We start from the raw sequence: 22696 nt of genomic DNA on the forward strand, positions 1-22696 counted from the left end.
AAAAAAAAAAGGAGTGCACAGCACTCAGATCCACAGCTGGAGGTGAGCCATTACAGCAATACTTACACTAGGGGAAAATGCTGGCTTTGCTAGAAAGTGACTTGAGTCCTGGCCTTTCTGGTTTGCTGTTGGAAACTTTTAGCACCATAGGGTTAAATCTACCATTCCCATCATACTTTGATTATCCAGTGGGGAAGGGGGGGGGGGAATACCTTCAGCATGGGATGCAGCTATTGCAAATGCTACCTTCACTTTTGTCTTGCAAAGCTGTTGATTTTTCCATTGGGTAAGAATGCTTTGCAAGTAATATATGAACATCCAAGCTGATTCCCAGCTGTCTCAAAGGCAACCCTTGACTAGGAAACTACAGCAAGGAACACCCAAACATCCTCCCTAAACCTGGAGCTCCAGCAACAGCACAGATATGGCAGGGGGAAACTGGTTCAATGGACCATCATTTTGAATGCAAACATACCAAAAGCTGAGCTAGAAGTCACTGGCATCACATCCTTACTGCACTCACTGCACTCCCACAGTCTATACTCCCTGGGTCTTCCTCCAGTGTGTCATCTAGACCACCTTCCTATGGGAGACGTAAACTGCAGTATAACATCACGACTCGGTGAGAAAGGGAGGTGGTGTACGTAAGTTAACCATGCCTGAAGAAAGCTTGCTTTCTCTCAAGAATTTCTACATTTTATATGCTTTCTTCTGTTGGTGGTCTAGAACTCCCAGTCATCCATCTCAAGCTGCTCCAGATGGGAAACCAGTCCAAAAATAAGACTAGGATCTTGTGCCTGCATGCCTTCAAAGCTGGTGATAGGTGTGACAGGATACAGCAGTTCAGGAAGCGCTTCAGAGGCACGGCGTTTGATCTGGAAGACATGGGGAGAAGGGAAAATGCTAAATTGAGCAGAATTAAGAACTCCAAGCTAGAATGAAGAGGTTAAGTGTAACTTACACCAGTCTTTTTATACAGTCATGGGGTAGGGTATACAACCGTACTTTTGAATATGTGGACATTCTCTGCACATGCTGTTAATTTAGTTTCATTGACTATTGTGGAATAATAAAATAGAATTCTGGCTTTCATTAGTTTCATAGCTGCTGGGAACAAACAGAGCTTGGCTGTTGCCTTCATGCCCTGTTCGTAAGTGTCTCTGGGGCATCTGGCTGCCCACTGTTTGAAATAGGATAGTGGACTAGATAGATCACCCAGGGCCCTCTTATGTTAGGGGACGAGAAGAGGCATTTGTGGAAAAGTCAAGCCAGGTTGAATTTTGTATTGGGTTTTCTATCTAAACACAACTGCTCTTATTTCCTCCAATATACCTTCATATTTATACATTTCCCACCCTTTGCAGCATTTCTGAATGACAACCTCACTTGGCCGGGGGGGGGGGATCCCAGCAGTTCCCCGACTTCCTGGTACAGTGGTACCTCGGGTTACAAATGCTTCAGGTTACGAACGCTTCAGGTTACAAACTCCGCTAACCCAGAAATAGTACCTCAGATTAAGAACTTTGCTTCAGGATGAGAACAGAAATCGTGCTCCAGCAGCAGCAGGAGGCCCCATTAGCTAAAGTAGTACCTCAGGTTAAGAACAGTTTCAGGTTAAGAACGGACCTCCGGAATGAATTAAGTTCTTAACCAGAGGTACCATTGTAATCTGGTTTAATAGTGTAATCCAAAATAAACTATAAATTCAACAAGTCATTAGTAGGGGGTGGCTAATATTTGGGCTGGAACCAAGCAAATTTCTCCCCACCCCCACTCCCCAAAATGTCAGCAGTGGCAGTAAAAATAAAAATTGTGCTGTGGTGTGCAGGGAGGTTTAAACCCACCCACTCCTTCCAGAAGCCTGGTGGGGATGCAAATCACCCTCTCCTCATTCATCTGAATAAACATTTGATGAGTGGGGGGAAAGCAGTAAAACACCCCTAGCAGATCCAGACAGATGTGTGCAATTGAGTGTGGGGTGGCCACATACATCACTGAGGGCATTAGAAAAATGGGGGAAATTATCTCATTTTGTATAGCTACAGACTCAGCACAATATAACAAAATAAACTCTCATTTAAAAAAATCCCAACCCACCCACCTCCATCATACATTGGTATCACTGATAAATTGTATACAGCCTGAATGATGTGTCTGGCAAGGGACATTACCAAAGGACACTGCTGTTTGTTTCAGGCTAGTGGCCAGCAGCAAGGCCATTGCAATTACAGAAGCAGGATTGAATGCATTTTCTCAAAAGGCAGACAAACCTGAAAAACAAAATTGTTCTAATCTTCAGAGTAGGATTGGGTCAGTGCTTTTACTAAGGGGTAAATACTTTAGCCTCAGCAAGGCTGGGGGAGAGACAGAATAGTGTTGGAGCAACACAGCCAGTGAGGAAGGGAGAAAAGAGTCCCCAAAATCCTGAGTTGCAGGAACAATCTCCTTGGCTCACTTCGCATATGTAGCAAGGTGTGCTTTGTGTTCCTTGCACAATCCCTTGGGCCTCTTGCCCACCACCAGATCAAAGCACCCTCATTCATCCAAGGGTTGTAACAAAAACCAAGAGCAGCTTCCAAGTTTCAAAACCCTAGAAGTCCCATTATCACAGGAGAAAGTTCCAATAGCAGCAGGGTTCTCTCTTTCTCTCCTCGCCCCCCCTGTTTCTGGAGGCCTACGTTCTGCTATAGCATGATGAAACAAAGGAAGAATAGTACTGGGGCAAAAGTGAGGAACCAAGCCATTTACCTGTTTGAAAAAGGAATGGTTGAGCAGTGTACTTGCGCTTGGCCTGTTCAAGAGAATAACAAGAAGGGGTGGTGTATCAGTATGAGAAGGAATAAGGATGGAGAGAGAGAGAGAGAGAGAGCAGTAAATATTATATTTTATAGCTTCAGGATGGTGAAGCTGTAAGAAACACTTCCCACTGTTTGTGGCTTTCTTATCTGCCCCAAGCGAGAAAAAGCTTTGGACTGTCCATATCCAAGTTAATCAAGAACAGTGGGGAATAGGAACTGCAAGGGACATACAATCCCTGTTCCAACTACATTTGATAACACTTGAAAGCCACCATCCTCCCTATCAACCTAGTCTAGTAGTTCATTTAAGAAGTTTCTTGCTGTGGCTACATGTATGACTACATCAACGGCTATCCTGACTGTATCAAGACTGTGATCACAAAAACCATTCTACGTCTGCAAATTTGGAACAGGTGAATACATTCAGGCAGAGAGAGAACATTTACATACTTTATTATTGCTTTGCAACTTCTGAGCACAGATCTGTTTGATAAAAGACTTTGAAAGTCCCCCTTTTACCAGCCAACACTATGAGAATCTGCTTTATAGGTATATGCAAACAGCTGCTTTGATATATCCATTTATCAAGGCCTGCAAAATGTTTTAGCTCAGTCTCCCCCACCAGACGCTTTACAATTATCAAGTGTATCCCCTGTGCACCCTAATCAGGGAGTTTCCAGGCCTTCCACGTTCTGGTGACAGAACCTAGGTTAGAGAACATGGATTCTACCAAGTCATGTTCTTCTTCTACCATCCCACTAGCATACTTCAATGTATACCAAGCATAACATAGGCCTCCCACATCACCAGAGGGGATGCGCCTTTTCAAACCTTCCTCAGTCGGTGAGATTTCTTTGTTTTTGCTATACCTCAAGTCCGGGTTCCTTTGTAGGCATTGCTCCACAAAGTGGTGGAAGGAGGGCGAGAAGGTACGGTGGTATGGATGTGGTGCTGCCTCACCATTAGAGGCCCTGCCACTGCTGGCTGCCATGCCTTCCCCAAGCCCAGTGCTAACCCCTGAGCGTGATGGCTTCATGGTCAGCTCCTCTGGAGGAATAGTAGTTGTGTCCAGCAGGCAAGGGACAGTGCCATTTAGCTTCTCCAAAAGCATCTGAAGCACAAGAGGGGGAAAGCAGGTGCATTTGGTTTACTAGAAAAGCTCGCCCTACAGTAACACAGCTAGCGCCGCAATACTTTTAGCCTCCTGGCTCTGATAATAGTACAGGTGGAGCCTGAAGTAGAGCAGAAAATTCCCTACCTGAGTTCCAGGCATATCCTTGAAAGGGACATGACCATTTGCCAGCTCACAGGCTGTTATTCCTACACTGTAGATGTCAGATTTTGCGTCATAGCCTTGGAGATTCTAAAAGGATAAAATAAAAATAATGTGCTTAATCCATTGTGAGCCCTGTTTAAACTGGCGGAAATTACCGTATTTTTCCGTGTATAAGACTAGGTTTCCCCCCTTAAAAATAATATACACAGATATATCTCCCCCTTTCCTTAAACCTGAGTCCCCAAAATAGGGGGCGTCTTATACATGGGGGCATCTTATAGACGGTTAAAATACAGTAATTAAACAAAGAATCTATCACTGCTACTCATACTGAGCCAGATCACTAGGTCCTTCTAGTTCAGTACTGTTTACACTGACTGGCAGCAGCTTTCCAGGGTTTCAGATACAAGTTCTCTCCCTGGAGACATGGGTGTAGCCAGGATTTTTGTTTGGGGGGGGGGAAGGATCTTTGTTGGGGGGGAACCGACATGATTGGTCAGTTAGTTAAATATTTCTATTGTTTTACATGATCTAGGGGGGCAACTGCCCCCACCGGCTACACCCATGCCTAGAGATGCCAGGGATTGAACCTGGGATCTTCTGCATGCAAAGCAGATGCTCTACCCCCGAGCTGTGGCCCTTGTACCAATTTTATGCCCCTCAGTGTAAGAGTTGTGTGTTTTTTTAAGAAAAGTGTAGTCAGTGAGGTGGGAGGTTACCTGAATATGGTTGGGGTATTTCACAGCACAATTCATTTTATCAATGAGACCATTTGGCAAGAGTTGGTCCTGTACACTTGAGAGCAAAGTAAACGAGACTAAGAAAGAATCTAACATACCTGCTGCAAGACCTCTGGGCTTAGCCATGGCAGAACCTTGATGCTATACTTGGGGAAATCATGAACTACTTTGAGACGCTGACCATGACTGATCATGCTTAGGTTACTGCGCAGGCCAGAGAGGTACACCTTCCCATCTGCAGAAATCAGGACATGACTGGCCTTCACACTCCTGCATACAAAGAGGATAGAGAGAAAGCAGCCACAAACCCCCCACCCAACACCTCCATCCAACCCTACTCAATTTTATATGTAGGAAATCTAAAGCCTGGGATCCAAGTATATGCAAGTGTATACTGTAACACTATATACTATAAGCAAATAGGAAGTCATGTATCATACTCAACAACCATTTGATTGCTGAGCCGAGGCAAGACTTCAACAACTCTGCTTATTTCTCAGCAAGAGGGAGAAACCTTGAAACTTTCCTTCTCCCTACCAAACCTAGTAAGACTAGCTAACCACACATCTTGTTCAGGTTCCAGTCCATGCTTCTAATGTGCAGTAACAAATGAAAACAGGGTAATAGACTGTACCTATGGACCAGACTTGTGAGAGAGGCTACCTGCTTCACAATTTAACAGAGTAACCCTAACAAAAAGGTAAAATTAGAGGGACAAAATGACAACTAATTTTCACGGGGACATTTCTTTGTAAGCAGTAAGGATAGAATGTCTGCATGCATACATGCTGTTTCTACATTGAGAGCTAGGCTCTCAGCTCAGCTCAGATTCCATATGGTAGATTCCATGTCGATGTGTAATGCCTACCAAACAGGCAGTCCAGGAAACTACAGCTCTCTATGGTTTTTTAAGAAATTGCACTCAAATGACTACAACTTCCTAAATCTTTGTGGGAAGCTGAGATACTAGGGCTCATTTCAGAAGAGTTAAATTTTGCTTTCTATTGCTTAAAGTGCTTACCTGTGAACATATCCCATATGGTGAATGTAATCAAGAGCCTTCAAAACACCTTGGAGGATATAAGCCATAGCTAGCTCACTCATCCCATCCATAAAATGTGTACAGATTAAATCTTTAGCAGAACCTACAAAAAGGAGAAAAAACACAAAGTACTTCAACAGTCCAGAAAAACTCAAGCCAGTTGTTTTAACAATTGCTCCTCTCATTATTTGTAGAAAACAGACACATGCACAGACCTGCCTTCAGATTCCAGAGAGAACAAGTTCAAGCACATAGAACTATACTTGAGAATACTAAAGTAATTTCTGGTTCAATTTTCTCTAATAGCACCCCACCCCCCAAAAAATCTTCCTCCCTTGTAGAGACGACATCAGCAGAGAGAAAGGTTAAATTCAATTGAACCAAAGGCTGGTTACAAGTACAAAAGCTAAATTCTATCATTACAAAATTCTCTTTTTACCTCAAACGGAATTTTTATAGCAGAAGATGCTCTGAAACCTTCATTTGCTTTTAAAAGGTTTCAAGTTTCCCTTCCTGAGGGTTATGCTTACCTAACAGAATACTCTGTCTCTGAGGATAACACAAAACTTTCCTGGAAAGAGCACATGCAGAGCAAATACTGAAAAAAATGAAGCTGCCTCACCTCTTTTACAGCACCATAAGTGCAAAGGATCATTGTGAGTGTCTGAATATGTCCTCACATTAAACCTATATCCTGTCTAATGGTGGAGGAAGGTTCAAGTTTTACTTACCATATGCCATGAAAGATGTAACAACCCACAGTTCATTGTCGGCTATGAAGGCTGCTTTATACGGCACAAGATTTGGGTGGCTGAAGAACTTTGAGACATGAAGCTCACCCTGAAAGCAAAAAATGATAAGACAACAATTATTTTTTAACAAATGACTAAAGGAAACTTCAAGAGGTATGGATACCCCAGGGAAAAAACAATTGGCCAACTGACACCCCTTCACAACTTAAATCATGGCTTATTGCTTCTTTTGCCAATTCAGGGTACAATCAGAATTTGGATACTTAATCCACATGAATTACCGAGACAAATAAAATAATAAAAACACCATTGCACTATAACAGGAGTAAACCAAACCAAAGGGTCAGCAATAAAACAGCATTTTGCTAGTAATTTTATTTGCTTAGTTATTTATACAGCAGGTGGGAACAAGCTAATCAAGTTTTTTTATTATTTAATCTTGTAAATCGCTTGACAGCTTTGACTGTTTAAAAATAACTAGCTCTGCTGGCCAGGTGTTTTGTAAATTTGGGGTACAGGTCAGTAAAACATATTATGCGAATCAAAAGATACCAGCTTCAAATGAAGGTGCCCTCTCTTTTTACATGAAATGAAATACATACATACATACATACATACATACATACATACATACATACATACATACATAGTATATTTTGGAAAGTTTCTTGCTTGACTGTTCACTATGCATTTGGACACTGTTAAGATATTGTAACCCAATTTTTCATAATGGATCCTGAGATTAAACAGTGGGTTTTCATCTATGTTTGGATACAATTGGACACCATTTTGAATCAAGATGGCAGACTGAATCTTTCAAAATCGTCCTCATTCTAACCACTTCTTTCAAAACGATCAAATTTTTGGTTTCTTGGAAAAGTATGCTCGGTATGAGGCTGATGGTAGATAATAATGGGGGGGGGATTTCCTCATATAATTTATTCAGACTTGCAGCCTGTATTACTCGAGTGCTCAAAGATAACATTTACAGGCACTTCAAACTCATTGATTTCAGTGGGTAAGACTTACATTGGCTATCACCTTTAAACATTTAAAAGTAATAAAATTCTATTCCAAACCAGTGCTTATGAACAATCTGAAACTAAATCCATGTCAGTCATAGTTGACAATGATGGATTATCTATGTGTTCTCAGCATTAACAGGATCCCAGTATCTTGAAAGAACCTATGTGCAGTCCATAGTTGCCAAATTATCTCTTATTTTAAGGGATTTTCCCTTATGCTGAATAGGCTTCCTCGCGAGAAAAGGGAAAACTTGGCAGCTATGGTGCAGTCTATAGTGTCTTCGTGACCCAGTTTTGCTCCTGGATTGTCATGAAAGCTTTTCTTATCAGCTACAACTAGCAAATGCCCCGACTTGTTAGATAGGTCACTGTTAATCTCAAAGAGTAATTACTGTAATATCCATGGAGTTGCCCTTGAAGACCACTTGACATTTCAGATGACAGAGAATACAGTGCATTTCATAATGCATTACTACATTATAAGCAGACCAATAAACTACAATATAAAATGAACAAAAATATTGAGTCTTTCTGTGGTGCTTAGGACCTAATGATTCATTCTACTAACTCTTCCCCTCCACACCATGAAGTCATTTTTATCTTACCAGGGACTTACGTCTGAGCAGACATGCATAGGATTACACTATAAAGCAGCCATTTAAAGCTCCAAATCTTCCAACTGTAAGAGCAGTTCAGCAGTGGAAGATGTTATGGAAATGCCTTTTTTGTAAGTTCAGGAGGACAGGAATTTGTTGTCTATCTCAGTGTTTCCCAACCGGGGGTCTTAGGCAGGATATTCCAAGGGGGCCACGGGTGAAAATGACATAAATGGGGGGGGCACAGCATGAGGCTAGGGGGCCACAGAGGGACATGAGAAGTGAATGGGGGGAAAGCATTAAAAAAACACCCTGATTGGCTATCACAAGAGGGTAAGGGGGCAGCCTACCACGGCCTAGCGCTCCTTTTTGCCACATGCGGTTTCTTGGTTTGTTTCCAGCGGGAGGGGGCGGTCACTGAGGCTCCCATTTGGCCATTTGCCATAGTAATTCAGGCTGAACCAAGGTAAGCGTCTCCAACTAAGGACAAAGCAAACTAACTGCACAATATTGCTACCTCACCTGCAAAAATGCCACCATCTCATTGGTGCAGGCCTCTAAGTTGATCCTCCGGACAGTGACAAACTCTCCTGTTGGTTTATACCGTGCGAGATTCACTATCATTAGCTCCTCAAAGCCCTTGCCTGAAAAGATAAGAGACATTTTTGTCACAATAACACTTTCCACAAAATCTCAACTGAAGCATTTTCCTGCTTGCAGTTACCTATTTTTGAAATTATGGTAGAATTCAGATAAAACCTATCTTAATCTAGGTTCTAAAGCTGAATTTCTCAGTTTTCTTCCTACTTATTTCATTCTGTTAACATGTTATGGTGTTCATTTATATACAGCTTACTCGTTTTCTTTTTGTGCCTTGTTATATTATAAATCGGACCAAGAAACAGCTAGCAGAAAACAAAAGCAAATGATCAGCTTGTTACAACTTCCCTCCGTTAAATAAAATGGAAATGCTAAACTTCTACAACACAAATTTTCAAACAAACAAAAGGTTTGGAGGTTAAGAAGATAATTTTAAAATCCTTTTTTTTGCCAGTAAACAATGTCTGGAAACAATAATAATAATTCATTCTATCACAATGTTCTTTTATCAATGGGACTTAAGTTCTGGATTCTATGTGTGACTAACTTAGTCCTGTTCTAGTTCACTGTTTTTTGATTTAGACTGCATGATAAACCATCATTAGTAGGTCTAGCTAAAACAACAATAACAATAATAATACTCCACCCATCTGGCTGGGTTTCCCCAGCCACTCCAAGCGGCTAGTCAGTGACTTAATGAATGATCACCCAGGAAATAGATGGGCACTGCCTTGAGTTTCATGATGGAAAAAAGGCAGGATATAAATGTAATAAAATAAATACAAATACACTTTTTTTTTAAAAAAAATGTTTAATTGCTATGACTCAAGCTACTTTTTCTATGTAATTTTTCTGAAATTAAGACTAAATACAAACCTCACCAATGAAACTCCCCATAGCAAATTTCATGGTGATACAACGTTTGTGTAATACACATAGTATAACTGCAGAATGTTAAGAAGTAGTTATACTTCTTAATCCCATTTATTATACTCCTGCAGCTGTATGATGCATAAAATTAAGGAGTAAGATAAGTGAAGCAACCACTTGGAAAACAGTGGGTTGGAAAATCAGCTCAGAATTTTTTAAAAAAGCAAGTCTTCAGAAGAAGTTTGAATTTGCCGTCTCAGGACATGAAAGGTTTGAGGAGAGGGAAGAGGTGTCTGGACAATTATCAGCATCTATGAGAGCAGGACAGGTTTCACAAAGGGATCTTGAATACAATAAATACCTTGCAATATCCCCTGCCTGAAAACTGAACCTGTTCTTCTCAACACTCAAGGAATGCAAGACAGATATAATAAAACCTTATCCATTCAAAGTGACTAGAGGGAATTTAGGAAGTGGCACAGGTGGAAAGAGCATTGGGCTTTGCTGTACTGCATCAGAAATGGCAAGGGTATGGAAGGTGAACAACAGCAACTGATTAGGACTAACCCCACACATATCAGTGATCTGATAGATGTCCAATTTTGAGATTCTGTATGCACCTCAGATCACTGACTCCTAATCCCAGCTTCACCTGAAATAGCATGGGGAGGGCAGCCTTTGATTGCCCAAGAACGAAAACAACTTCCTCCAGACTCAGCAAAAACGCACCAAAAAATAACAGCACCTCAAGAAAGGATAACATTATTCAACTCATGAACAAAGTCAACTAAGGAAATGAGGAGAACTATGAAAAGTAAAACACCCAAAACTAAAGTCGAAACATTACCTATTATGGTCAGTAACTCATAACAATTGCTGTCGGGCAAATAACAGTTCATGGTGTCCCTTTTTGGGGAGGATGCTATCGATTCTGAGCTTGCTTCATTGGTCTGGAAAAGAAAAGAGTAAGATGCAAGAGACTAACAGGACAAAATTAGCTTTTCTGTATGACAGTTTTGAATATACAGTACTTAAATTGGAAGGATGTGGTTTGTATGCTGGAGAATCTCTCCAAAATATCATTTATAGCAGGCATCCCCAAACTGTGGCCCTCCAGATGTTTTGGCCTACAACTCCCATGATCCCTAGCTAACAGGACCAGTGGTTGGGGAAGATGGGAATTGTAGTCCAAAACATCTGGAGGGCCGAAGTTTGGGGATGCCTGATTTATAGCCTTTTGTAACCTTAGGATACAATCCTATACACAAGTCCCAATGAACTCAATGGAACTTACTTTTGAGGGGGCATGCTCAGAGTTCAAAATGTCACTGCTCTCACAGCTTATTATGTACGGTCTCCTTTGCTACTTTATATAATCAAATTCCCTCCCAGAACACTCTTGTGGCCTGCCTCCTCAAAATCGGCACACAAAAATCAAATGAATTTACAATTTTCAGATGCAAACATTTCCACATGAAGATTTGAAATCTGAGTTTAGAAGTGCCATGCAACTTCAAAACTTCCCGTCACCACTTTCTGCCCTACAGGAGGGTACCAGAATATCTCATGTTCAATCTTCATCTCCTCTAACTAAAGAAGAAATGAAAACAGGGCTAGGAAAGACTTATGACTGAAATGTGGATAGCCACTGTCAGTCAAAAAAGGCTCTTAAGCTAGATGGATCAATGGTTCATATGTTCCTACCACAAAGCACAATGCACACTGAATGCAATTCATAAATTGGGGGGGGGGGAGCATGTAATAATAAAAACAGAGAATCTGCACACACAAAAAACCCCTCAGATACTGGAAATGAAAAACGAACAGGAAAAGCCAGACTTCGGCATAATGGCAGCTGTGTGTCTAACAGTGCAACCTTAATTATGTTTACTCAGAAGGAAGTCCTACAGAGTTCAATGGGGCTTACTCTCTGGCAAGTGTGCTTATGACTGCAGCCTAAAACTCTTTTAAGATGAAGGCAGTTACGTTAGTAAAGCAGCTCTAAAGTTTTGTATTGTAAAAAATAGCTAATCTGCTTTTTTTACTCATCAAGATCCCCTCCCCCAGTAAAGTTTATTATAACATTTTCTCCCCCTCTTCCAACACTTCTTAAGGTATTTTCTACATCTTCACGCAGAAACAGCAACTGGTTGAAAAATTATATCCATGCAGAGGAACTCTACTGAACTTGGTATTTTATAAACAAGTTAAAAAGCTTAAATTAAAATGCTACTTGTGAAGTACAGCACACAAAAAGCCCCTGCAAGAAAAACAAATACAGCTGCCCGCAAGGGTTTCAACACAGGACCTCTTTTGGTGTAAATGGCAAAAATTTAGAAAACAGGAAAGAAAAAACCCTTCTCCTTCTGAATTTATAAAATACTCTAGCCTCTAAATAGATGGCTTTTTGGATACTTAAGTTTAGCTGGACCTATATTTTAATACAATGTGTTTGGAAAAATCAGATGTACTTTTACTAGTGTGACTGGGGAAAACAGAGCCAAGGCTGGAAAAATAATTTTGTGTACAAATTAGCAACTCAAGATTTGACTACCTACTCCAGTCTCCTCTCCCAATCAATCTCTTTAGCATCCCTGGCCCACAGCCCCCCAAATAATATCTTGTTCATTCTCCCCATACCAATATAATACAGGCACCCCATCCCTAGACTCCCATGTGAGATTTTCCCAGGTTCACTTTCTCTAGTTCTGTCTCCGCTAGCCTTCATATGCTCAGATTCTACCATTTTCCCCCACTGCCTGGTCTGCCTTGCCTATTTCAGCCAATCTCTCTCTCTGCTTTATCCTCACTCACTTTATGCCTGCTCCCTGTCAACAGTATATATATCCCCTTCTACTGTTAGACCATGTAAAATACATCCCTCACCCCCCTTTTCTCATTGGCCCTTCCTTACCATAGCTTCCTGTCAACTCCTCTTATTTTCCTCAAACCTGCACCACCTATGATTTTGTTTCTCAGCTCACTGCCTACTCTGCTCCATTTCATTAGCTACTCTGGCTACCAATTCCATGTGTCATAGCTTCCCAACTATCTGGGCCCTTTTCACAGGCCTCAGCTTCCCTTCCTACTCAATAGCTCCTCTTGTTCCTACACGGCATGATCTTCCCCAGTGAAAATGGCCTTTCATTTCTCTCACAGAAGCTGCACGTTGTCGCAAGGTTGTAAATGCTGATGTATTTACCCTGAAGAGCTAGAATATTTATGAACATTCCATGACATCACAGCAGTTCAATAAATGGTGTGTGTGTGTGTGTCAGTCAATTATTAGTTTTACACTGTAATCCTATACGTGTCTACTCAGTGGGGCTTTCGTCCAGGTAACTAGGGATAGAACAGTAGCTGTGGACTACCGTTACTAGATGTGCCACATATTCACATTTATGTGGAAAAGTAATAATCCTAGGTGTCAGCAAGTTGGCCAGGTCCCTGGGATTTTTCCAGCTCTGGCCACAATTGTGATAAGATAGTGCAAGTTGATTTTGGCAAGCCATTAACTCTTGAATTTGAATTTGAGCATAGGCTGAGAAAAAAGGGTGGTTTCGTATATTTTTAAATGGCTATTCAACTATTTCACTTCCAGATTTTCTTTTTAAACAGGCATTTTATTGTTGTTGTTTTTAAATAAAAGATCAGCTGAACAGCCATATAATTTTACTTTACTAGTGAGGATAACCATTTAAAAACCAGGATTTAAGGCTAAAATAAATCCACATGCCACACACCAAAATCTTATTTCCAGGTTGAAACCTTGTTCACACAAATGTAGAGCTGAAAATATTAGATGTATAAATAAGGCAAAATGGAAAAAATGTCATAATGTCCACAATTCTCCATGCAATAGGCACAGTACCACAGCCTACAAAGGTCACTTACTTTTCTCCGAGAGTCACCCGGAGGCTGCTCTGGAGTAAAGAAATCAATCATTCATTCAACTGTGTTTTCTTAAATAGATACCCATTAAGAACAAAACCAGAATAAGTTCATTTACAAGAGATATTCAAATAACCTCAAAAGGGCATCATGACCTACACTGGTGCCATTCTGACCACTGATACTGGACAAAAATAGTAATTCCTTTCTGGTTTGGGGGATCTGATTTATGCTATTTTGTTCCCCTCAAAACTTATCCACATAAACAGCTTTGAACTGAGAGAGACTTCAAGCTACACTTCCCTTCCCTCAAGAGGCATAGCGCCATTTGTATAGTGTTCAATTCTTCATCACGGGGGGGGGGGGGGAATAGTTTGAGATCCTTGCTTTGAGGCTCCAGCATTGTGAGTTGGAGCCTCAAAAACCCAACCACAACCAAGCAAGAGGGAAATTTGAGGACTACAAAACTGGAGCCAGTAGCCAGTTCTGAACTAGCTTATACAGGGTTACTCACAGTTGGCATATGGAAATCAATGGATTTTTCAAGCTCATCCATTTCAATGAGTCTATTTTAATTTGAGGATTTTACAATCCACAAGCACTTCTGAATCTGCTTTTTGTAGATAAATTACTTTAAATAGTCAGTGCTAAAAGATCAGGGGAGGGAAAGAACCTACTGAGCCAGTGATAAGAACACTGGAGAAAAATTAAGTTTGGATGGCCGAATTCAGAAGTCATTAATAAAGTTCCACAGGTCTGGATGAGAGCAGATTAAGTGCAAATAAATGATGGTTTGTGCTGATATCCAAAAAAACAACAACCCCAAAGTTCATTATGCAGATAAGCCATCTGCCCCAAAGTCAAATTATGCCTAGCTTAAAGGAGGGCATCTTAATAGATGGCCTTCAAATCAGACCTTGATGCAAATGCAAAAAAGAGGAAAAAAGGAGAAGTAAGGTTCACATGGGGCTCAAAACCCATGAGAGAAGCAACATGACATAGTAGACAACTTGTTACCCTGAAATTTCAGAGACCTGGGACAGACTCAGACAATGACTCACTAGGGCTCCTTGGTCAAATCATTACTATTTAGAGACTTTTTGTAAGTTGCAATGAGATGCAATTCAAAATACTTTCCAATCACCTGGCATGAAGGCAGCTTTTAGAGGCATTATGTATTTTTGTTTAAAGTTCAGCAGTTTCACATTTGACTACTTTTAGATTTCTTTGATGGATGCTCTCCAAACCCAGTGATGTTAATGTTTAATTTGTTGATAAGTCTTGGAACAAGCAATTGCAAGTTTGAAAGTGTCCCTATGTTTAAGTCTGCCTGCATGGGCAAAGCATACATATCGGGAAGAATACTTCTTTCCAGCCTTTCACTTGATATGCCAGCTTTCCAAACAAGCAATCTGGCACATTCATTCTGAAAAGGTATTTGTTTGGCTTGGGAGGTCTCTGTCTCATGCTCTTGGAACATTGGAGTTGGCTCAAATAATACATTTTAATTTCTAACCCAGAATTTTGTTACTGCAGAATGGAATGAGGGACATATCTGGTTAATTATAGCCACTTAAGGCTTGAGTATTTAAGCAGAATTTGTGGTGGAAATCTCTTAATGTTCCTATGAACAGGTACAGTTCCAAACCAATGTATTAGTCACTGGAAATGTCTCTCATTGAAATCCAGTCAAAATAAATGGTAAGAGCACAACCCACATTGGAGAAGCTCCTAGGGGGTGCTGCAGCTCATGAAACAGTGGACAGGTTTTGTAAACTAGGAACAGAGAACTTTTGTCCTATTAAGTGTCTTTGCCCCATGGGAAAACCCAATTATGAGCCAAAGCCAACTGAGCAGCATTTCTGTCACGGTAGGATTATATAGCTCTCTCTCTGTGCAACCTTGTCTCTGTGGGTCACATGAAATTAAGCCAAGAGCCACATCCTTCCCAACCCCATTTGTCTTTGTGAGGTTCCTCCAGGATCAGAACTGAAATTACACCTACCGATGGCTGTCAAGTATTTAACGTGCTTTCATAGCACTGAGAAACATGGAGCACAGCTAAGGAAATAATTATCATTTAAAGTACTTACCTCCAAACAGTTCCAACTCCCTCAAGCCCTCAAAAATGAACTTCTCGGACATCCACCGCTAGAAAAATAAACCCCACAAAGGCATAACTTAATGTGGCACCATTTATTTTAATTGTACTTAACCAAAGAAAAAACCTCTGTGACTCCTTGACATAAAATGCAGCAACAAAGAGATTGTTCAGACATAATGCCTTGATATCACACCTAAGGCTCCCGTGCAATCCCCCATGCAGCCTGCTGTTTTATCTGAACCAGCATACTATGGTATGCAGTGTAAGCACAAGCTCCAGTGTGCCATTTCAGACAACCAGTAAAACTTAGTTTGCCTCAAATCAGGATCAGAGGAGGGAATTGCTATGTGAAAGGGGAGAATGATTTCTCACTGCTCATTCATGGTTTGCAATTTGCAAAAATCTTTCCTTAGTAACAACATCCTGCCCTCTCCCCACCTTACCTAATTTCAGATGCTTTTCTCCCACCCTAGCTTCAATATGGAAAGCCAAGATAGAAAGAACAGCGCCTGAAGCAAGGGAGATGAAGTGGCAAAGTGTTCATTCCCCTCACCCACATTTTTCTCTTGATGTTAAAAGTATGTATGTGATAGAAATATGTGCACAAGCTTGGCTGGCCCCATTGCATCTATTTTGGTCCTTAGTTGTGTCTAACTTGTTCCACTGGCTTCAATAAGGCTAAGTCATGACTAAGTTTAACTGAATCAGCAAAATCATTTTGTGGCAACTTAGAACAATCTTACTAAAAATATAAAAATCCCCATGCCTATAAAAGAATCTGTAATGTGGAGTTGAAGTTATTTCACTGTTAGAAATGCATTGTTTCATAAGATTAATTAGTAACATAATGAATGAGCGCAACACAAGTTAAATTGGGAAACTGGGATTGTTGAAATTCTAGTCCAATCTAAAATCAAACTTGTAATTAACTTTCCTCGGGTGACTATCTCCAAGAAGCACATACATATATATGTGTACAACTCTTCAGGCATGCTAAAATTAATGTTAACAGTTTTCAGTGCTTTAATTCCCCCCTCCAAATCGAAATAACATAAGGTTAAGTGTATACTATTTAGTTGTCATGTCTTAAAATATCTATAAGTGCTCCAACAAAACTAATGTCAAGTAAATGTCTAGATTTGTTTAAATATAACATTTAACCCATGCTATGTGTATGTTGTTGAATTGTTCAAGTCAAATATTTCACAGCTACTTTTGAGAAAAAACAACAATTTTCATATATTTAGATAGCATGTAAAAATTAAGATGACACACATTTAGGAAAGAAAAAAGGTTAAACAAACATGTTAAATCAGCACTGAGTCAATTTAGAGCAATAAAAAATTATCCAATCCAAAACCTTCTAGAAAATCCACATCACTGAATAGAAAGCTCTGCACTGCAAAACATTATTTGAACCACTGCAAAATGTTTACCCTGCTTCAACTTCCACACTACCAAGATTTAAACCTGCTAAGAACTGTAGCACACATTGCCTCGCTGGCCTATATAATTTTCCCTGTATGAAGAAAGAGCTGCACTTAGTTCTGGAAAACTCAGCTTCAAATATTAACTTTGCTATGCACTGAGAAAGTAGTTTGCTCAAATCTCCACAGCTCCTCATCTGTAAAATGGGAAGCGAACTATTACACAGTGTTGCTGTGGGAGCAAACAAAAGGAAGATTGTAAAGCATTTTTCAAATTGAAGGTTACATATAAATTAGAAATACTGCTGCAATGTTGGTTTTAAAGGAACAGAAGTTCCTGTCCAGTCCTCCTTCCCAACTGGCCAATTCCCACTCAGTCTTGTGAGCCGCAAGCAGGAAATTTGAGGGCTGTGGACTTTATGGGGGTTGGGGTGGGGAATGACTCAAAGAGCCCTCCCATCTGGAAGTGTGGGGAAGGGCCACAGCTCAGTGATAGAGCATCTGCTTTGTGTACAGAAGGTCCCAGGTTTAATCGACAGTATTTCCAGACAGGGCTGGGATCAGAGCTGTCCTTCCCTTTTTGTTTACTGGCACATTGCGCCAGGGCACTGGGTGAGCAGGGGCACCTAAGGCTGGGCGCGCACCCTCCTCCAGTCCTGTGCAGTGGCAGGAAAGGGCTGGAGAAGCGCTCCGGCGACCGATTGCTGCGCCGAGAGGAGGGGCGCCTGCTGGGGATCATGCCTGGATGGAGGGAGGGTGATCACTGCGTGTTTGGCTCGCCACTGCTGATCGCTTCCTCCTGCCTGCCCCATGGCAGTGGGCAGGCTGCCGCCCCTACCGAGGTGGCCCTCGGACCAGGATCACCCCACGCCCGCGGAGCTGCTAGAGTTCGACGAGGACCAGAGAATAAGATGCGCACTTCTACCCTTTTTTCTGGGGGTGCAAGCGCGGCAGACCAGCCTTTTCTCACACGCATGCGTTGCTTCTTATGGAAAGGACTCTTCCCCACCCCCATCACCATTGTCAAGGCGTCTAATTCAGTGCTTTAAAACAAACAAAAAAACCTTTCTAAAATCAGGCGCGTGAGATAGAAGTGGGCGGATAGTGGGGATGAAAGCAGGGACCACCTGGCGGAAGTTCTGGGCGGAAGCGGCCTCTGCCGTCAGGCGCTCCAAGGGACGCCTGCGAGAAGCGTGCGCAGTTTCCATGGCAACAGACACGGACGGGAACCACACGAAGAGAGGTAAAGGGAGCCGCTGCCTCTCCTCCGCCTCTTCCCCCGAGATGCTGCCGGGGGGTGGGGGGGGTGTGAGGCCGAGTTCCCGGCGAGCTCTGCGCCCCCTTCTTGCAAGGGGTGGCTGCTACTGCTCATGCTCCTCCTCCCATCCTCACCACAACCCTTTGAGGGAGGCCCGGCTGAGAGGCAGCAACTGGCCCAAAGTCACAGCCAGGGAGCCGAGGGAGGACGAACCCCGCTCTCTCCCAGGACCTTGCCCAGCACTCAAACCACTACACCTCACAGCTGCTTGGCTTATGCTGCCCCCTCAACATCCTTCCAGCCAGTGTTGGTCAACACCGAAGTAGGGAGTGCTTTGCTTTTGTTTTACTATCTATTACTACTACTACTACTACTACTACTACTACTACTATCCACTGCCGGGGCTTAGCCCCTGGAAACAAGACGCACAGAGACAAGTGGTTTTGAGCATGCACCGAGTGCCATCCTTCTCAAGACTGCCCCCTTCATTATGTTTCAAAAGGTGCTGCCTTCCCAAGCCTCTGCGGGAGGAGAGCAATCCCTGCAGAGATTTAGGATGGAAGCTGTGCCCCGCCAATTAGGCTGGCAGGCGTGCAGCTTCTTTCCCAAGCCCCCGCGGGAGGAGATCGATCCCTGCAGAGGCTTGGGTAAAGGTCGACAACTCCGGGAAATGTGGGGGGTGGCGCGCCGGAGGAATCTTTGCACCATAATGCTGGATATGCTTAAGACGGCCCTGGCTGGGATTTACCCCTCCTCAAACCCTGGATAACTGCTGCCAGTCAGTGTAGACAATACTGAGTGAGATGGACCATTGGTCTAACTCAGTATAAGGCACCTTCCTATATTCCTATGTGTTGAGGCATTCAATAGAAAAGCTTAGGCAGATAATTAAAATAAAAAGTCTAGCTGCTTAAACTGCATGACATTGTGCTTACTGCTATGGATCTTCTTTAAGATAGCAGTGGCCAGCTTTGCAAAAAATGGTCCACCTAAAAAGAACCGCTTTACACCCAAATCATAATTTTGAACTGAGTCGGTTCCAGCTTGAAACTAACTGTATATTTCCTCAAGAGCATTGTTTCTTTCGCAGAAAGTACACTTAGGATTGCAATCTATGTGTGCTGCTCCTAACTTCTGTCATCACCACCACAGGATGGGATGCTTTCTGAAAAGGAAATGTGAGCAGGTTGGAATCTAGACAGATATTTAAAACGTTGTGAAAATGCTTTTTAAAAAATGGTTTGAAAAATATATGGGATTTGCCATAGCTTACCATCGCCGTCTAGTATCATATTTGTACACACTTGAAACATTTTATTTGCAGCTGTATAGCTGAGTCCCATGTCAACACAGCTCTGTCTCATAAAGCAAGCCCTATACCTTGAAAGGACGTGCAAATAAATGCTAATTAAATCGTGAAAGTGTTTGACACTCACCCTAATTCGTTCGGGTTTACTTACAAGGAAAGACATGGAATCCAGACTTGGTAATGCTACTCCAAAGGCATGAAATGTTAAAATAGGCCTGATAATAACAAACAAAAAACAAAAAAGGCAGAAAGTTATTCAAAATGCTGTAAAACAAATGGGCTCTTCCTACCTTTATTCTAACCAACAGGACTTTTGTTTGGTAAAGGAAAACTCTTAGTATGGCATGAACCAAATAAACTGTGCAATGTCTTAAGTACTGGGCTTAGATCCAGGAGCACCAGACACAAATGCATCTGCAGTCACAAAGCTCACTGGGTTGTCATGCAGTAATCAAAATCACATCAGCCAGATTTAATCACCAGTACTTAAAGAGCACAATGTGAATGCTGGTGATAGGAACTATGCAGAGGGCACGTGCGCAAGCAAAACACATACAAGAGTGTTTTGCTAACGCTAGCCTACTCAGTATATTTATGGGTATGCCATCTTAAGACTCCAGACCGAAATGCCCAACAGTAACTTCTACGACGCCCCTACAACTGCAACTTGCAAATGTTTTGCACGCTCCTCTCCCCAAATTCAAATGCATCTTGTTCATCTTATTTGTTCCAGGTAGGGATTCTGCACTCTTGGCAAGCGCAATGACCACGATAGAGCTGGCAAAGGAATACCCAGCACGAGGCTGCAACTGGGGCAAGTTCTGCCATGCAACTGTCTAAAGCACAGGAGCTCTGCAGGAGCAAAAAAAAAGGTTGGCAAACCCCAACTGTCTCCCTCTTTTTGGAACCCACTCCGTTCCTGAGGCTGCTTGCCAAGGCTGCTGTTGCTTCTCTGTTACTAGGGGTGAAGCTAAGAGTTCATTCCCACCCTGCACAGCTTATGTGTTCTATAGCATTTTATTCCCTAGTCTTTTTCCTCGTACAGACACAGGGCCTGCCCAAGACTTTTGGGTGCCCGAGGCGAACCCCCAAAACGGGGCGCTCCCCTCTTCCCCGCCAAGGAAAGACAGTGAGCGACGGAACCTGGCGGACGGAGAGAAAGAAAAGATGGACGCCCCTGAGGACCCTGCCGCTTGAGGCGGTCGCCTCACCTGGCCTAACAGGTGGGCCGGCCCTGCTGCGCGCGCGCAGACGAGAGAGCCTTTCTTCTCCCAAGGGTCTCCCTGACGGGGGTCGGTACGGAGCAGGGGGGGAACGGGTTTGAAAATGAACCGTTGAGAGCGGGGGGGGGGCACGCGCGGCCTCCTCCTCTTCGGCCCCTAACGGCCCTCTCACGCCCTCACTCAGCCCCCTGAGGGCCGCTCCTCACTCACCTCAACACCTCTCGGCTGGTTCCCCTCAGCGGCCCAGAGAGATATAGAGAGAGAGACTGTGTGAGGGGGAGGCGGGGCCAACGACGCCACTGGCGCAACGTTACGCAGCTCACGTCGCAGCCCGGCGCCTTCTCCGCAACGTACCCGCTGCCGTTTTGAAGCTGGGGAATGGAGTGGGCGGAGAAAAGCGCTGCGCCTGCGGTGTCCATAGAGAAAGGGTTGGAAATCGGAGAGTGACAATGCTCGGCTATGCAGATCCGACTTCCGGGTTCCTTTCAGTCCTTCCCGACCACCACCTTCTTTTGGCTTTGCCCTTTCTCGGGAGACAGGGGTTCGAATCCCCACGAAGCCATGACATTGGGCCGCTGGACAATATCGTAGCCTTACCTACCTCACAGGGTTGTTGTTGTGAGAATAATGTACTGCCTCGAGCTCCTTGTAAGATAGAGATGGTATATAAAAGCAATAAATGATTTTTTTTGTTATTGTTATTAATAGTGTGGTGGTTGTTGCAATTGAGCTGTAGGATATGCAGCGACAAAGAACACAGGGATATATAGTTGCAGGTATAGTTCATGTTCTTTCTTTTATTTCTTGTGAGGGGTGAGGGAAAGGGGAATTCTGCACATGCATACACATAGAGGTATTATTATTATTATTATTACTATTATTACTACTACTACTACTACCACCCACCTTTTCCCGACAGAGACTCAAGGCAGTTTACAGATAAAATCGATAGAAATAAATTTTGACTGTAGCATAGCTGCCAAGTTTTCCCTTTTCTCACGAGGAAGCCTATTCAGCATAATGGAAAATCCCTTTAAAAAAGGGATAACTTGGCAGCTATGCTGTAGGAACAAACATGCAGTCAATTGGCAGTTCCTGCTCCACTGCATAGCAACCACAGCTGCATCCAGTTGTAATAATAATAATAATAATAATAATAATAATAATAATAATAATAAATTCATTTTAAAACATTGTCGTTCCACAGGTTTCATGTGTCTTGGAGTGCTTTATAAGCATTTTCTTTCCTTGTTGCAAATGAAACATGTTTTGTAAAATATTTGGTTCGATTCTTACGTTGTCTTCTTCCTTGTACCTTTTCTGGTAAGCTTTTCCATCAAGGTTAAGTCCCAAACATAAGCATAACCAATTTTACATACAAGTGATTTTTATATATATATAAATAAGAAAATTGCCCTACCAATGCAAACTACGTTCCAATAGCCCCTCATGTTGTAGGTTGGAGTAGATACACCAGTCAGGCTGCAGTGTGGTTTAAACTTGTTTTCCTTTCATTCTCCCAGTCCTAATGAAATGCTCGGCTGCATGTGCTCCATTGATCTGCATATCAGCATTTAGCCATTTTTTTTTTTTTTTGCGGAAAGTAAGATACAAATTAAAAAGGGGCTACTTTTTCAGGGCTGGGCTGGCCTATTCATGAGGCAAGGTGAGGCGACTGCCTTGGGCAGCAGGAGACCACAAGGGTCATCTAGTCCAACCCCCTGCAATGCAGAAGTCCTTCGCTCAATTTGGGGCTCGAACCTACAAACCTGAGATTAGGAGTCT

The 22696-nt window shown here is 42.5% G+C and overlaps 1 protein-coding gene across 4 annotated transcripts; it reads right to left on the reverse strand.

Moving 5' to 3' along the window:
• Window positions 1–21345, reverse strand: STRADA (STE20 related adaptor alpha). Of its 4 annotated transcripts, none has more exons than XM_035134305.2 (13): window positions 21122–21345; window positions 19840–19903; window positions 15684–15741; window positions 13594–13622; window positions 10547–10649; window positions 8752–8873; window positions 6588–6696; window positions 5836–5959; window positions 4913–5084; window positions 4057–4161; window positions 3668–3909; window positions 2749–2791; window positions 1–875 (listed from the first exon to the last, which is right to left on the reverse strand). In XM_035134305.2, exons 1-13 carry the CDS (start codon window positions 21328–21330, stop codon window positions 723–725), a joined length of 1533 nt encoding a protein of 510 aa, XP_034990196.1. In that variant the 5' UTR covers window positions 21331–21345; the 3' UTR covers window positions 1–722. The 4 variants fall into 4 exon arrangements, with proteins under 4 accessions (XP_034990196.1, XP_034990195.1, XP_060138277.1 ...); XM_035134304.2 differs by having other exon boundaries at window positions 19816–19903; XM_060282294.1 differs by lacking the exons at window positions 13594–13622; window positions 21122–21345.
• Window positions 21346–22696: the final 1351 nt, after the last annotated feature.

This window comes from Zootoca vivipara, chromosome 13 (assembly GCF_963506605.1).
Source record: "Zootoca vivipara chromosome 13, rZooViv1.1, whole genome shotgun sequence".
Classification (NCBI taxonomy): domain Eukaryota; kingdom Metazoa; phylum Chordata; class Lepidosauria; order Squamata; family Lacertidae; genus Zootoca; species Zootoca vivipara.

Bases quoted from the DNA above. Each gene is read 5' to 3' on its own strand.
- STRADA (XM_035134304.2), bottom strand. From the start codon at position 21,330: ATGGACACCGCAGGCGCAGCGCTTTTCTCCGCCCACTCCATTCCCCAG. The intron at 10,650-13,593 runs GTAAGTGACCTT...TTTCTTTTCCAG, and splicing joins CGGGTGACTCTCGGAGAAAA to ACCAATGAAGCAAGCTCAGA. The intron at 5,085-5,835 runs GTAAGCACTTTA...CTTTGTATGCAG, and splicing joins CATATGGGATATGTTCACAG to GAGTGTGAAGGCCAGTCATG.